The sequence below is a fragment of the Triticum aestivum genome, chromosome 6A, assembly GCF_018294505.1.
Source record: "Triticum aestivum cultivar Chinese Spring chromosome 6A, IWGSC CS RefSeq v2.1, whole genome shotgun sequence".
NCBI classification, from domain to species: Eukaryota; Viridiplantae; Streptophyta; class Magnoliopsida; order Poales; family Poaceae; genus Triticum; species Triticum aestivum.
In genome coordinates this window covers 450,073,239-450,090,605 of record NC_057809.1, presented here as the reverse complement: position 1 = coordinate 450,090,605, position 17,367 = coordinate 450,073,239, and the positions used below count along the sequence as shown (strand labels likewise).

Genomic DNA, 17,367 nt, shown 5'->3' with positions numbered 1-17,367 from the left:
TCCTTGCACACTCCATACAGATAGGCCATAGTGAATGATACCATTGGCCCTGGTAGTCTTGTCACTTGGTCCGGGGGTATGAATGGCCAGTCTGGGACCGAAGCTGAATGTTCATGCTATTGGAGGTTATTGCGTGAGGCCTTCCCAGTTAGAGTTTTACTTTACCGTTACCTTGGGTGATTCCTGGCCCTTGAGAAACTAAAACTGTGCGTGCTGGTTAGGTGTGTTTTCAACCCAAAAACCGTAATCGGAATTAGTCAACGTCTCGGGGTTGACTAAAGAAATCCTTTACTTGTGGGTAAAGAGTACAACCTCTACAGAGTATAAAAACCTATTCAAAGTTAAGAACTACAGTCTGGGATGGGTCAAATGTCGGTCTTAGTGCCGGTCTTTGGAGGAAAATAACTAAATCAATAATTGATTATGATTTATGATGGAAGATTATTACTGATGTTATTATGGACTAACCCTTTCTCTTATATGAAATGTCGTGTATCTTTGGGAAGTTTGTATCACCTGGATACTTGTGCTTTTATTTTCTTATAAGCCATTTATGAGGTGTCGCTTCAGACACCCGACTGTGATAGTTATTTTCAAGACCTTTCGAGGCGTCGCTTTAGACGCCCGACTGACGCATATATTATTTTCTTTTGCAATTCACCGGGCAGTTCTACCGCCTAGAATTCCCTTTGCCTTTGATTTCATTTGAAGTAAATCCCTTTGCGTGGCATCGTGAAGACGCCCAACTGGGACATTCTTTTATAACTTTTATCTTTCGGGTTCATTTAGAACGGTCCTACATTCTGAACCCCGACTTTAAAATTTTGGTAACAACATGATTACTTATACTTTGCTCATACCATATGGCTAACCTGTACTTTCTATGCAATTATATTACTCTACATGATTACATTAAAACTCTTGCCATGTCATAAAAATTGTTGAATGTGTTTAAAATTAATTGCATGCATTCTGCCTGTGTTTATTATATCTTTTGTTCATGATGTTTGCGAGTACATTCAAACATACTCACTGACTTGTCCATGACTATTGTCTTGGTCAGATCACGACTTGGAGAAGAGCACTACGAAGACACCCTGCAACCTAGGAATCAGAGATATCAGCCACGCGAGATAGAAATTAGCCAGGTCAGCTGTACCTGTGGAAATGGAGTCCCATCAACGTTGGAGATCCACGAGTCGCTTCCATCATCCACCGCTAGAGATCATTGTGATAACCAATGGACCTTTATGTTCTTGTATTCAAATTCTTGTAACTGCTTGGAATTCTGTATCAAGTGTCCACCAGCAAACAGTAATCCTGGGGCTGGTGATGACACAAGGGTCATTTACTGGGATTTTATGTCCCGAAAACCCGGCCCTGCCAGTGGTTCGTTAGATAAATCATTTTAAGAGTGAATCTAGCAAGTAATGTGATGATGTTAACATTAGATTGGAGATTCTTGCATGCATGGATGTGCTCTCTCTATAAGGGAAAACAAAAGGTCCAGAACCAATCTTGAACTTGTAAATGAAAGCTAAATTAAATCGTGAACTTCAAATCCTTGAAATCACCATACCAAATTCTCTGCTCCCGGACCATTTTGAACCTTGGGAGCATTTAGCTGGTATTCGCCTGTTCTGCTCTGGCTTTTCTTTTCTTTTTCTTTTTTTGTTTCTTTTGTTTTTCCTGTGTTTTTTCACTGGTTTTTCGGTTTTCTTTTTTTCCCTTCCTTATACTCTCCTTTTTACTGGTTTTCTTTGGTTATTTTTTGCTTTGCTATACTTTGTTTTTTTTGTTTCTTTGTTGATTATTTTCAAATTGTTTTTTTGCTTTTCTTTTTGTTTCTTTGCCGGTTTTAATTGGTTTTATTTTTTACGCATGTCTAATTTTTCTCAATACACAATGTACATTTTTATCGCACATATGAAACATCTTTTGATACACTTTCGATATTTTCCAATAAATTATGTACATTTTTAATATACATTTTCATCTTTTTTTAATACACAATAACATTTTGCCATGTTTTACATTTTCTTAATGGCAATAAGGAACTTTAAAATAGCATGAACATTTTTCTACATTGTTTAAACATTTTTATAAATGTATACACTTTTTTCAAATACATGTCTCGTACATTCTTTTAATGGTATGGCACATGTTTTACACTAGATGATACCCTGCACGTTGTTGCTGAAACATTTGCAATATATTCAGTTAGAATTGGTTGTATCAAACTCGAATATTTAGAGTAATAATCCTCTATAACACTAAGCTCCATAGTTTTAAAGAGCCCACATTCAATTGAGGTCTCCAATTGAGATTGGGTCACCTAATTTTAACCGGGTCAATAATTTCTCAAAGCTTTTCCATTTAATTCTTTATACTATACATTATGCTCCTCAATTTGTAAGGCCTCGTAATTAATTGATGTCTCCAATTTAGATTTGTCGAGGTCGATTTTGGCCGGGTCAACAATACCGCTAATTTTGAAGGCCTCACAATCAATTGAGGTCTCAATTAGAACCGAGTCATCCAATTTTGACTGGGTCAACAATTTCTCAAAGCTTCCCCATTCAATTCTTTTATACTATACGCTATGCTTCCTAAGTTTTAAGGCCTCACAAATTAATTGATGTCTTCAATTTTGAATTGGTTCACTCGATTTTGACCGGGTCAACAATTTCTCAGGAGCTCTGCTATCAATTATTATAATTCACCATGTTCCTAATTTTGAAGTTTTTTCATTTGATTGAGGTATTCAGTTTTAGATTTGATTTATGATTTTGATTGGGCAATCATTTTTCAAATCAATCAGTAGCAACCGGCCCATAGAAACATATCAATCTCGCCCACCCTTCTACCACCTAGAAAAAAGAAACGCCACCATCTGATATTGTAGCAATAACATAGTACATGCAGCTACCGACACAGAAATTTTCCCACATGAATATGGGTTTATGAGCGGATAACACATAATCACACTAGAAAGGCCGACCAAATCACCGTGTTATAAAAAACACTCTATTATCTCCCCGCCCCGCCGAACTAAATATTCCATCAATTTGAAAATATAAGGGGTATTAAGTTTTTGGAAAGTTAAATTCCTTTAACTTTGACCAAGTTTAGAGCCAAAAATACACAATATAAAACAAAAAATATGGAAATTTGGTTCATGATGAATCTAATTATACCGATTTGATATTATGGATTTTGATATATTTCTCTACAAATTTGATAAAGCTTAAAAAGGTTTGATTTTCAAAAAAGTAATACACCTCATATTTGAAATAAAATGAGTATTTTTTTAAGATACTCAACAACATCAACAGCGTAGCAAAGCGCGCCCAACCCTTCTAGTATGAGAACTGAAGCAGAAAATAAATATGATTTATGGTGTTTGATTATTGTATAATGAAATATCGTAATAGAATGTAAACTCTTATGCATGTTGGGGTGGCTTTTTTTATAATTTTTGCAAAGTGGGGTGGCTTTTTATTATGCATAATTGCATGTTGTGGTGGACATTTCTACATGCACGTTAAATAATGAGATGTCATATTTGCATGTCGAGAGCAATAAGCTACTGAGGGCTAACTATTTAGATGTATAGTAGAGATATCAGATTTCAGGATCCGAGTTGACTCATTTCTTCAAATGACAACTAGTACAACTAGTACTTAGCGGAGGTACTAGTTGATGCTCAGCACGTTGCTTTCATTATTGTTCAGTCAAATCTTTTCACGTGTACTCCCTTTGTCTTTAAAAGAGTGTACTTCCAATTTTGTTAAAAAGTCAAACTTTTTGTTTCAATCGTATATTTATACAATAATAGACTAACATTTATGGCATCAAATTAGTAGCATTATATTCATGATAAAATATATTTTCGTCATATACCTATTTGGTTTCACAAGCATTGACATATTTTTGCACAAACTCGGTCAAACTTAAAGATAGTTTGATTCTCCAACAAAATTAAAAGTACACTCTTTTAAGAACGGAGGGAGCAGGGAGTAGCAAGTGTCTTCATTATTAATCAATCAGATCTTAGGATCCGAGTTGACCGATCTCTTCAAATGAGAACTAGTACTTAGAGCACTAGTTGATGCTTATCAATAGGATTAGTAACGCATAAGTACCTTGCGTAATTTTTATTGTCTCGAGTAGGGCCTAGCTTTGTTCTTTTAATCTTTTACTCCCTCTGTCTTAAAATAAGTGTCTCAACTTTATATTAACTTTAATATAAAATTATACATTGACACATTTATTTGAAGATGAAGGAATTATATTATATTGAACTCACTAACTAAGAATAAAATGGATGCTCCTTTCATCAATATCAACAAAAATCAGTTTCTTGTTACTCTTTTACCTGACCGCCCCTCCCCCTAAAAAAAGCTAAAGGGGTTACCCCCCCCCCCCCCCCAAAAGCCTAAAGGGGTGATCTCTCTCCCCTCTACTCTACTCAATGAGGGAATCCAAATTGCTTGGCTTCCATGTTCCATCCCAAATACACCCACAAGGAAAGAAGAGCAATAAGAGCATCTCGAATCACAACCCTCAAAAAACCTCCTGCATCCGCTCGTGTACGGGAGGATCAGTCCGTAGACACTGATGCGGGAGGATGCCATCCTACCATAGCCGCATACATCTGGCCTTTCGGGTTTCTTTTCCTAGTTCGCACAATCAAGTAGCCGCATGCAAAGGACACAGAAGTTCAAATAGCCGCATGCAACAGTAGTTCAAATTTTACAAAAGTTCAAATATTTACATCCCAACATTGTTGTGCCCTTTCACCGCCCACTGATGCTTAATCATATCTTACTTGAGCTTCTCGTGAGTTGGTCGATGCCGAATTTGTTGATGCATTTGAATAAACTCCTCAAATGTGGCCGGATTCTGGTCCGGAAGTTGGATATGATCACTCATGTTCTCAAATTCCAGAGCCACGACGGCATCATCACCCTCATCCTCGACGATCATGTTGTGCATGATCACACAACATGTCATCACCTCCCACAAGGTCACCGGATCCCATTGTTTTGCAGGTCCACGACCAACTGCAAACGAGCCTGAAGAACAAATGCCCTGCCTTTTTTTGGCCAACTGGATTTGAGATGGTGCCAACAAAGATAGCCCATGGAGGATAGAAACCGTCAACCAGATAGTAGTCCATATTGTACTCATGTCCATTGATAGTATGGTGACAAGGAGGAGCTTTTCCTTCAGTCAGCCTTGTAAACAACGATGATCGTTGCATCATATTGATGTCATTGTGAGACCCCGACATGCCAAAGAAAGCATGCCAAATCCAAAGATCATGTGATGCAACTGCTTCAAGAATGATGGTGGGCTTCTTAACATGACCATGATATTGCCCTTGTAAAGACTTTGGGCAATTCTTCCATTTCCAATGCATGCAGTCAAGAGATCCAAGCAAACCTGGCCACCCTCTTGCTTCTGAGATTGTCAGGAGCCTCTCGGTGTCTGCCACCGTTGGTTCTCTCGGGCACTGAGGTCCGAACACCTCAACCACCGCAGTTGCAAACCTAACCATGACATCTCCGCATGTGTTGTCAGACAAACGTAGGTACTCGTCCCACGAATCAGCGGTCGTGCCATATGCAAGCATCTGGAGTGCGGCCATGCACTTCCGGTAACCAGAGAAGCCAATCGTTCCCATGGTGTCCTTCTTCAGGATGAAATAGTCATCGTAGGACCAGTTGCCATGGTACAAATGATCAAAGACAGTCTTGCGCATCCGAAAATACCGGCGAAAATGGTCATCGAATAGTGCACCCGCGGCGAAGTAGTCGGCCATCAGTGTCAAATGCTTGCGCGCCCAGTTGCGGTTGAGCACTCGATGACCCTTGATTGAGCCCTTGAAATTGAGAACATGCTCCTTCGCACGCTCCACGTCTTCAAGAACCGCCTGCATCATCACCGTCTCATCGGAGTACTCCTCCTCGTCCGACGATCCATTGGATGACTCAACATACTGCTCGTATATGTACTTCAAACAGGAATCCATTGCTATAAACAAGGGACAACCGTTTTCAGCTCCGACAATTCATCGAACAGTTGCCGGGCATGGTAGAGGATGGTACCTGGCGGGCCGGTAGGAGGACAAGGGGTTGAACGGAGACGGAGAAGCGGCGGGGAGCCCTGCTGGATCTCGCCGGAGGTGACGGAAACACAGATTTCCTGCAGGTGTGTGCCGTGGTGGCCGGGGTGGTCGAGCGGCGGCGACGGCAAGAGAGAAAGAAGGAAGAAGGGAAAATGGGGAGGATGGAGTCGCAGGGTCCGGGAAAGGTTTTGGTGGGCCCGGGGTGTTGAATTCGTACGTTTTGCGTGTCCGGACTCCCGCAAATCTCCTCCACTTTTATCTCCGTTTTGCGGAAGAAATCGCGTCCGGACCGCCCTGCGAACGATACGAAACTGTGTTGAATGAATTCTGTGGTCCGGACGGTTATGAGAGATTTGTGGGGCCGCTTTGGGATGCCCTTAGATAGTTGCACGAACCCACGAACAAACGGTGTCAAGCCATCTGGTGGCCATGTGTTCAGATTACACAATCGCGCCAAGTCAACGGCCAATCGTGGGCCAGCACGACACTGACACACTGTATGCACAACAAGGGAAAGGGGATACTATACTGTATAAGGACTTGCGTTAAGCCATGCGCCAGTTGCACCACTTGTCCCCCCTCAATTTTCTCGGCCGCTACCGTTAGCATTACATTTATATGCTCCTCCCTGCCTCCTCTACTCGTCTCCTCCCGTCCTCCTCTTCTCTACTTGTCGCCATGACGAGCACATCTTCCCAGTTGAAGCATTGAAGATCGAACCAGTGCAAGCAATAAGGTAAGCGTCATCCCGTATGATCAATTTTCCCTTGCATGCAATTAACCTCCGGTGCTTTGCTAGTTGCTTTCTCATTTGAGAATTAGGTGCGTGCGGCTTTCTAGATAGGTGATGCAGCGCACAGGGTAGTTAGACCATTTAGCAAATTCATCATCAGTAAATAGATTATCCACGTTTTGCTTTAAGCTTGGTAGAAGCAGGTCTTTTAAGGTTAAGGCCTTAAGGGTCCATAGCTTAGCTTTGGTAAAGGAACAAGATGTCACGTATGACGATGAAGAGCAAATCAAAAATCATCACCTGAGAATAACCGTCGTGTTCATAGAGTAGGAAAGGAAGGGGTAGGCCTACCGTCTACGCCTTCCAAAGACTGCGTGAAACAACGTCAATTGCAGGCGTTTTAAAAAACAAATGACAAATGCATGCTTGACTGATCACTGGGACGGCTTTTTTGGTTTTTGGTTTTCATTTTTTTTTCGGTTTCATCAGGTTTTTCAGTTTATGTCCACAAGGAGTCTGTACTTATGCGTCAAAGCACACATGTGCTTTTCATGTGAAAAAGCACAGTTGTACTTCCACGTGGAGCACATAAGTTTTCACTTTGAGAAAGTATTGTTGTGTGTGCTTCTGTTGAACGATGGTTGTGCCTCACCACGTGGGAGCACAGGTACTTCGTATAGTTTAGAAACACATGTCAGTTCATTTGGAAGCACAAGTTTTGTCAGAAAGGTTCATCAAAACCTATTAACATGAGAAGTAGTTTTAAAAATTTGAGTATGAGAAACGCAATGGTGAAAATGATTTGTAGTTTGGATGTACAGTTCAAGAGATAAATCATTTCAAAAAATCGAATCTAAAAGGCACACACAAAAAAACTCAACCATCTCTTCCTGTGAGTTGGGAAGAAATCCCACCAAAACATAGTGCCACTTATCATTACTAGAGAAGGTGGGGTAACTTTAGCAAGAGATACCCTTTAACTAATGATTTCGCCTCGGCATATACCTTTTTATCTATCCCGGTGCACATGCACGTGAACGCTGGTGTTTGGAACCAAACGGTAAATATACCCAGAATTTTAACAACTCTGTAGCACATTGTCGTACGTGTATGATCATAGTGACAGTAACTTAGCTAGTAACAATGACGCACTCGAAGGCAAATTTGCTCACCTGGCAAGTAGTTAAGGGCATGTCCAACGCTGACCCACAAATTTTCTCCGGCATCCGTCCGTAAACAAGGGGGGCCAGTCCGTGGACACAAATGCAGGAGGTGGCCATCCAACGCTACCCGCATACATTTCAAACATGATTCAACTAAACCGAATGAAATTCATGCAAACACCACGAATTTCATTAAAGTTCAGATATAATTTACATAAAACGAATGATATTTCGACCGCTTAACTAAAAACTATAAGAAAATCTAAACCATATACAGGACGACCACTTTGTACATGTGGCTGCCTTGTCCTGCCACATATCCGTCGTTGTCCGTCATGTCGTCGTCGTTGTCATCCCTCCAGCAACGGAACGGCGTCGGAGGGCCGTGGCAGCCTTATCTGACGGTTGCCTGCCACTCACGAAGGAGCCGCTCCGCCTTCTAATGCGCAGTCCGGAGGGCCGCCTTGGCCACTGCAGACAGCGTCGGCGGAGACCCGACAGCGGACTTGTCCCTGCCGGCGTTGGTGGAGCAGTCGCTAAGTCACCACTCTTCGGTGATCTTGGCGAGCTCGCGTCAAGGCAGCGGCGCCGCTTGGTGGTTGTCTCTGCGGTGGTCACGGAGCGGCCAAGCACCCACACGGCGGCGAGGTATGGGTCGTTATGGACCCATTTTGGCGCCACGTCACTCTTGGTAAACATGGAGTGGCGAGCGGCATTGTGTCAGCCGTACCACGCCTGCTGCCTCGCACCCGAGGCACCGCCGTAACCACCTCCTCCGAGGTAGTGGAGGATGCGGCCACGTGCCTTCGTGATCGCGGGCATATAGTATTCTACTCACTCTGTTAAGATAATTTATTTTTCTATTCCATTCAAAAGATCACATAAACATCGTCTGGCTATTGAAACAAAAAAAATAGGTTCATCTAGCACTAGTAATTGACAATATAAATCTCTACGTACCAATCTAACATCGCACAAAATTACAAAGTAGCTCATGAAAAAGATGTATTTATTTAATAACACACAAATGACACCGCTAATATAGTGCTTTTTGAAGTGGCATAATGATCATTGTCCTATAAACTAGAGATGCTACATGCATATGTTGTAAAGTAGTGATCTAGATCTTATATTTCTTTACGAGGGAGTACTTTCCTTAGCACAATGTTTACGTTGGTTATAGAACTACACTATTTCCTATCACATAATATAAATATGCATACATTTAACTCACTAAAGGAGGTCTCTCTTTTTTGCTGGGAAAAGGGGATCTAGTTAACACAAAAGCTAAAGGGGTTTTCAATTCCTAGGGCATGCTTTGCTCCCATAGTACTTTGATGGTTTTGGCTTGCTAACGAGCATCACCAACTTATTCAAATTCTATTTAAAAGAATGCTTACAATGAAGGTAAGAAGTGGTGTCAATTGCATCGACAGGTGCTATGCAATACCTTGACCAGAAGCGAGAATAGACTTAGTGCAAGTGTTGGTTTTCCATTCAAGTCAGTAGTGCCCTGCCTGATTGCCACAGTTCCATTGAAAGTGAGTTTAGAGATGTGGACAACAAAGCAACTCCGCATCGCGGTTCTGATCACCTTCTTTTCTCCGGTTATTGTGCGACATCTGATAGAGAACAGCCCCATATCAGGAACATCTTGCTATCAAATTCTCAATGCCAAACCCCTTGCATGGTTTAGCCACCGAGTGGATGCACCAGCAGCCAATCTAGCGGAGGATTATTCAAGCAGACCGGATCGCAGAAACTCCTCCACTGAGAGGCTACATTGGCTAGACACATGGGACCATATGAAGCACCTAACCAACATCTCCACTGGCCTTCCTCATGCGACTGAAGCGATCAAAGATGCAAGAACCGCATGGGAAAACTTGACGGCAACGGTTCAAAATGCAACTTCCCCGGGGATAGAGAAGGGGAGGCTCTGCCCGTACTCGGTTCACGGAATGAACGCTTCCAAGTCGGAGGGTGGTCACTTTACCATGGACATACCATGTGGGCTTGTTGCAGGTTCCTCCATAACTGTCATAGGCACTCCTGGCAGCCTCTCTGGTAATTTCTGGATTGATCTTGTCGGGACGGCACTCCCGGGGGAACCTGAAAAACCCATTGTGCTGCGCTACAATGTTCGTTTAACTGGCGATAAATTTGCTGAAGGTCCAGTCATAGTGCAGAACGCCTTCACTGCAAGTAATGGCTGGGGTTATGAGGATCGTTGTCCTAGCAGCAACTCCAACAATGCAACTCAAGGTAGTAATTTAAACTTGCTTATTACTAGTAGTTGTTATTGTGGTGCCTCACACTACTTAGCTCAGTTAGCTGATATCTCCTTTCACAGTGGATGATTTGGAGAGATGTAACTCCATACTGGGTAGAGAAGAAAAAAGCATAATGAACTCTACACATCACACTGGTCCCAAGCAAGGTGGAAAGCCAAGCACATATTTTCCTTTTAAGCAGGGATACCTTGCTATCACAACTCTCCGGATAGCACTTGAAGGAATCCATATGACGGTTGACGGGAAACATATTACTTCATTTGCATACCGAGCGGTAATTTTCTCAATCCGAGACAGGATTTTCAGCACCCGGGTGCTCCTACACTGTCTATGAATAGTAAATTAAAAATTGAAAAAAAATCTAAAACTTTGGGACATCAAAACATGATCAAACTTTTGATGATCTTGCAAAGTTTTAGCTAAAAATAACATTCGATGAGCCCTCATCTGAAAAAACAAAATTATTTTTCAAAGTTTATGTACATTTTTAGCAGTGATTTTGTTTTTCTGGTGAGGGCTCCACGGAGGTTATTTGTTGTTGAAACTTTGCAAGAACATCAAATCTTTGGTCATCTTTGATACTTTAAAGTATCCGATTTTTTTTGTTCTTTCTTCATTTCTTTACGAAATTACTATTCATGAGGGTGTAGGGGCATCCGGGAGCTGTTACACCTTTCTCAATCTTCTCCCATGTGGATCATGAAATAAATGTGATGTCGCTCAAATCCTTACAGTCTAAGTTTCTGTTATTAGGGCTCGGAACCTTGGTTTGGTACTCAAGTACGGATTTCTGGCGAGTTCAAGCTAGCAAGTGCCATTGCAAGTGGATTGCCTACCTCCGAACACTTGGAAAATAGCCTTGATCTTGAAATGCTAAAGTCATCACCTATTCTAGACGGCAAAGATCTCGACCTTCTGATCGGGATCTTCTCAACAGCAAACAACTTCAAACGTAGAATGGCGATTCGAAGGACGTGGATGCAATATGATGCAGTGCGTAACGGAACAGTTGCTGTCCGATTTTTTGTTGGCCTGGTAAGATACTAAACAATACTAATGATTTCAATCAACTGACAAGGTTTTTTTTTGCGGGGATGACAAGGGTTTCAAAGTGTCGTTTTTTTTCTTTCACTGCTTCTGTTTACATATTATTAAGACGGTCCAGACTCCTGACACCAAAGTTGGTATTGTTTTATTTATTAAAAGCATACAAATCTGATGGTAAATAAGGAACTCCGAAATGAGGCACGCACATATGGTGACATTCAGGTGTTGCCCTTCATTGATTACTACAGCCTAATTACATGGAAGACACTAGCAATATGCATCTATGGGGTAAACACTGATGTTTTCATAATTAATTTATGCTTCTCCATATCTTTGCTTTTGTGTGCTCAATTAACACTGATTTATTTGAACAGACCAGTGCTGTGTCAGCCAAGTATCTGATGAAAACAGACGATGATTCTTTTGTTCGAGTACATGAAATCTACTCCTCCGTAAAACAGCTGAATGTCAGTAACGGTTTGCTTTATGGTCGCATCAATTCAGACTCGGGTCCTCACAGAAATAATGAAAGCAAGTGGTACATAAGCCCGGAGGTAATGTCCCCACATAGAAACGTTCGCTGCCATATATAGGGGTGCTGAGATTTTCTGATGCATTCTGCTTCTGTAGGAATGGCCTGAAGAGAAATACCCACCATGGGCCCATGGACCAGGATATGTGGTTTCGGAAGACATTGCAAGGACAATCAACATTTGGTATAAAACAAATCGTCTAAAGGTATTTTTCTTTAGGCGGAAGTGTAACCTATGGCTCTGTGCTATACATGCTAGATTTTTTTTCTTTTTCGACAAGGAGGATAACCCCCCTCTGCATTTAGTGATGAACATAGACATATTTTTTATACTAGCAAAACAGCCCGTGGGTTGCAACGGGAGAAAAAAAATCATAATCTCCAATTGCCATGACCATATTTTGCTACATCACCGAGATACACTATCACTCTCAATTCCGTTAAATCATGAACAGTTTTTTAAATCATGAACATGTTTTTAAACTCGTGCACATATTTGAAATCGTGAACAATTTTCAAATTCATGAACACTTTTATATATTTTCATAATTTTCCAAGATCAAGACCATTTTTTGAATTCACAACATTTTATGCTATTTGCAAACATTTTTCTAAAATTGTGAAAATTTTCTTGAATCGGCGAACATTTCTAGAATGAACGAACATTTTCTTAAAAATTTGGGGAACCACTACTAAATTCAAGAATATTTTTCCGATTTCACGAACATTTTTTTTGAAATGCATGGTATTTGTTTAAATCAACAAAAAAATTATGAATGAATAAACTATTCTGTAAGTCATGAACAGTTTTTGAATTTTTGAGATATTTTCCCATTCATGAACATTTTTTGAATTGGCCAAATTTTGTTCAGTTTCATTAACATTTTATAATACACGAAAATTTTAAATATCATGGTTTTTTTGATTTCCTGAACATTTGTTTTCAAAATTACGAACATTTTTTAAAAAATCACGAACATTTTTTTGAATTGACAAACATTTACGATTTATTAAAAAAATACTTAAAAATTCTCATTTTTATAATTTTTGGAACTATTTTGAAGTCCCAAAATATTTAAAATATTAAAACACAAAAAGGAAAAAATAAATAAAAACAAAATTAAAAAAACAGGCTGCCCGGACATGTGCCGGCCCAAATGGGCGCGCTGCGTCTTCTCTCAGTGCGCAGTATAGGAGGGCCCTACTGCATGGGCCAGCCCAGGTGGTAATTCCCCAGTAAGAAACATTTTTTATCATTAATATGTGGCATTGATGGGTAATACTTTGCAACTTTGGGGCAATTTCCGTGATGTTTCACCAGAAGCAATAGCCCTTTTATTATTAAGTATAGATTATTCAACAAAGCCTACAAAATAAATATATGGATCAACCTAAAGCCATCTTCCTGGTGAAGCCTGTCGCCCTACCTACAATGTTAACTATGTGTCCTGACCTCTCGCCAACACACACACACTGAAAACCGGTGGCCTCACCAACCCTCTCGTCGGCTAGCCGGGAGCACCAACTAGTGTAACACACCCTCAACGCACACCACATGTGTACGCTCTAGAATCCACCGCCATTATTTTCCACCATCACATCTTCAAGCGTCGACGCCATCACGACACCAGACAAAGCCACCCTCATGCCCGCGACCATCAAACAGTGCCCAACGCTGAGACCCCATTGCACCATGCTGCCCAGACTTGCTGTCGTCGAGGCCATAGATGCCATGCCGCTTCACCTGGTCACCGCATGAGAAGCATGCAGAGACCCGCGTCCAGCCACCAAAGCCAAACACTTGCCCCACCAGCTGATGAATGGCTCCAAAGATGATGCCCCAATGAGGGTGACAACGCCGGAATGTCGCCATCATCCGATCTGGAAAGCCCAAATCCAAGTTTCCCCCGGAGCACACAGGGACAAAGAATCGCCGCATGACGCCTCTAGCGAGGTAATGATGCCCATAGGCGCTGTCGTCGATGATTCCGACCGAGGTTGAAATAAGCTTTCGTTGGCATACTCACATTCAATGCTGGCTAGACAACCGGATCCATCTCCACTGTCTTCCACCACACCCCAAGGGAACGTCCCTGCCATCGGTAGACATCCGTACACGAGCAAAGCCACAACCATGCCATCATCGCCAGGAACCACCGCACCGCCGGGGTGGGTCGTTGACTGCGGAAGAAGTCACATTGTTGCATGACCGACACCGTACACACGCGGCATACGCCAGACCGGGACACCCGCTTGAAGATCCACCGCGGTCGCGCCCCGGAACCAGGGGAGAGGAAGGTCCTGTCACCCCGTCCTTGGCGGCCTCATGGCTTAGCCCACGGCGACCTCAGGAGGTGACGAGAGAGTGGGTGAGAGTGGAGGGGCTTTAGATGAGAGATCTCACCGGCGGCTGATGGTTGGGCGGGAGGGGTACTGAGATCGGCCGATCCTTTTTCGGATCGAGACGAACCAATTACCCTCCCACTATACATGCTAGATGTAAACTAACAAACGACCTGCCAAACCACAAACATGTCACCTAGAGGTATATTAGTTTAGGAAAGGAAAATGTTTCCGGCCGCAGTGCTGGTTGAAACGTTGCGGCGGACGCACGCGGGCCTTGCGATCACTCTCAGTCATGCGAGTACTAAGCAATGGGAGCACTCCTTTCGAATCGTTTTTTATCATCTTATTCTCCCCCACGACGCGGACGCTAGGGGTTGTTGCAACCGCTCCGTTTCCTCCAACTCCGCTGCCTGCGCGCAATGCACCAGCATGAAGAGCCCCCGCTGGTAAGGCGAGCCACATCGGGAGCGAAGAAGAGGACGAGGGTGGAGAAGTCACGACAGGGGGAGCTCAAAGAGGTCGCGCGCGGTGCTGGTGCCCGTCAATGGCCTGTGACCAACAATGGCGTGCAACAGCGGGGCGATGCTGAAACCATTCATGCGAAAGCTTGTTTGGGTAGAGCCGGATCTAAATGTTGGGTAGGTATATAAAGGTTCAACTAGTGGTATATAAAGCTTCAACAAAGACATCATACAACTGAGAAGCTACAATCGTTCATAAGAAATCTTCAACTGTAGTTTGAAAAATCTTTGACTGGACAAGCGTGCGACTGAAAAAAGATTCAACCAAAAGACTGCTTTTGGGGCACACGGCGGGAGCTGCATCCAGCGACACAAAATGCTACGACCGGCATCGTTTTCTATTGGAAGCATGGAGAGCATGTTGATGTTGGTGCTAAAGGGGGCGGCTATAGTGTGCAGACGATGGCGCGTGCTGGAACCATGAGAAAAAAAATGCTGAAACAAGGCAATGAAAATGTTGTGAACATGGTTGCTGCGAGCTGGAACCAGCGATGGGCGCGAGCTGCAAACGGGGAGGCCCTGGTGCTACAACTAGCTATGCGGCGAGCTGGAACCAGTACGTCGCCAAGCTAAAAACGGCCATGCAACATGCTACTACGAGGTGACGCTGACGACCATGGAGGCGACGAGGCGACAACTGATGCTGCGAGGGTGGTGGTGGAAACTACGCGGGGTGGGAGAGGTCGTGGAAACTGCCGGGGAAGGGGGGTGGAAGACGTTGGGAGGAAGAAGAAGCCATCAACGACATGCACCGAGGGACGAGATGGGGAGGCGTGCGCGAGAAAGATTAGCAGCGGGGGGTGGAGGGCGGCGCTGCCGCTCATGCGTGCGAGGAATGGGACGAGGAAAGGGCGTGATCTAATGGCCACACGTGAAGCGATCGGTGCTGGGCAGGCGACTGGCCGAATTGCTCGGACGGCGCACCGGTCTAGTACTCGCCTTTAGCAAAAGTAGGCTACTAGCCATGTCTGTAAACCGCAAAGAGGTCACATATGGGAGTATGATTTCCCTATTAAAAGAGGCACCCAAGATATATTCAAGTTGTTGTTTAACGTAAAGCTCTACTACAAGCACGTAGTACACATATAGTAGAGACCTCTATGCACATAGTTAGTACTGCTGCGACAGAAATAAATACGAGCGGGATAAATGAGTTACCTTCTAGTAGGCTAGGCCGAAGCCGCGACTGTGGTGGCAACGATGTCCTCGGCGGCCTTCTTCTCGGCTTCAAGTTTCTTGGTGGCGAATCAATCGGCTTCGGATTGTTGACTAATGATGGCGGTCAAGGCGAAGACGATGAAGACGAACGGCGGCGAGCAGTCGTGTAGGAAATGCTTCTCAAAAACATGATCGCCCCTATACCATATAGGATCATGAGAGACGGGGTTTCGGAGGTCTACCCTCCCGTCAACCGTGTATGCGATGGATGGGATGGGATCGGCAGCGACAATGGAAGCAGAGCAGATGCGATATGTTCTTCTGATGGCGGCTAGGGTTGCCAAAGCGTCCACTATATATGCGCGGTGGGGTAGGAAAACATGGGCTAAACCCACACGTCCGAGTCGGCGACAGCCCCACGATCTGACGTCATAGGTGTGAGCTCGGTCGGCTCATTCCCGCAACCCACGACACGCGCGCACATCATGACGAGGCGAGGCGGATGGGAAGCACTTCTCTTCTCAAGCTCCAATAGCACGTCGAAAGAGAATCTTTTATAAGAAAGTCTAACTTCTCTTTCACTAAGGGTGAAACTAAATCACAACCCACATGGACCTTTATAGATTTTCTGAAATTGTTACCTGGGCCCAACACCCATCCTATATTTCAACAATTATTTGATCTTGTCTGCTACCGGCGGACAGACTAGAGAGCTAAACAAGATGTCCTTGATTCTTGCAGATGTTCAAACTAGAAGATGTGGCAATGGGCATATGGGTTGACGAAATGAAGAAGGGTGGTTTACCCGTGAAATACGAAACAGATGAAAGGATTTACACTGATGGCTGTAAGGAGGGGTACACTGTTGCTCACTATCAAGAATCAAGGAACATGCTATGTATGTGGGAGACACTCTTAAGGACAAATCAAGCAATGTGCTGCAACTAATTAATCCAGAAGCAATTTTGATGGTGCGAATATATTTTTTGTAAATTCAGGAGTATATCTTTTAAATTCATGAACATTTTTAAAAATATAAAAATCCGGATTTTTTTTCAAAGGGAGGAGTTGTCGCCTTTTTAATCTGTTTCCTATTTGGGAAGCAAACAGCTACGCTAGAAGCTTCCGGTGGCGTCGGAGGAAGAGGTTTGTGGGGTCCTGATGGCGGACAAGGCACAACGATGGAGGGCGCGGATGTTGGAGACGGAGAACTTCGGGCGTGTTTCGTTCCAGTTTGGAAGAGTAGCTGTATTGCATACACATCTCAACCCAGCCTGTCTCTAAAAAAACAACCTCATAGACGACATCTGCGAGTTGTTTGGTTGTCTGCATATGGACTTCCTGCATTAGGGGATCAACTTTGGCATGTTGTTTGGTTGCCTGCATTGTCTTGGCTCTTGCAACTACACGTTGTTTGGTTGCCCGCATGGGGTATGATTA

At 43.3% G+C, this 17,367-nt stretch overlaps 1 protein-coding gene across 2 annotated transcripts; it reads left to right on the top strand.

Annotated features, from left to right (window-relative positions):
• Nucleotides 1-6,712: 6,712 nt before the first annotated feature.
• On the top strand, nt 6,713-16,987 carry LOC123130721 (beta-1,3-galactosyltransferase GALT1). 2 transcript variants are annotated; one of them, XM_044550539.1, is made up of 8 exons: nt 6,713-6,869; nt 9,466-10,294; nt 10,383-10,597; nt 11,077-11,358; nt 11,530-11,658; nt 11,745-11,924; nt 12,001-12,108; nt 16,669-16,987. In XM_044550539.1, exons 2-8 carry the CDS (start codon nt 9,583-9,585, stop codon nt 16,873-16,875), a joined length of 1,833 nt encoding a protein of 610 aa, XP_044406474.1. In that variant the 5' UTR covers nt 6,713-6,869; nt 9,466-9,582; the 3' UTR covers nt 16,876-16,987. The 2 variants fall into 2 exon arrangements, with proteins under 2 accessions (XP_044406474.1, XP_044406473.1); XM_044550538.1 differs by having other exon boundaries at nt 9,437-10,294.
• Nucleotides 16,988-17,367: the final 380 nt, after the last annotated feature.

Excerpts from the sequence above, each read along its gene's own strand:
- LOC123130721 (XM_044550539.1), top strand. The coding sequence starts at position 9,583 with ATGTGGACAACAAAGCAACTCCGCATCGCGGTTCTGATCACCTTCTTT. Across the intron at positions 11,925-12,000 it reads AGTGGTACATAAGCCCGGAG|GAATGGCCTGAAGAGAAATA; the intron begins GTAATGTCCCCA and ends CTGCTTCTGTAG. Across the intron at positions 12,109-16,668 it reads ATAAAACAAATCGTCTAAAG|ATGTTCAAACTAGAAGATGT; the intron begins GTATTTTTCTTT and ends TGATTCTTGCAG.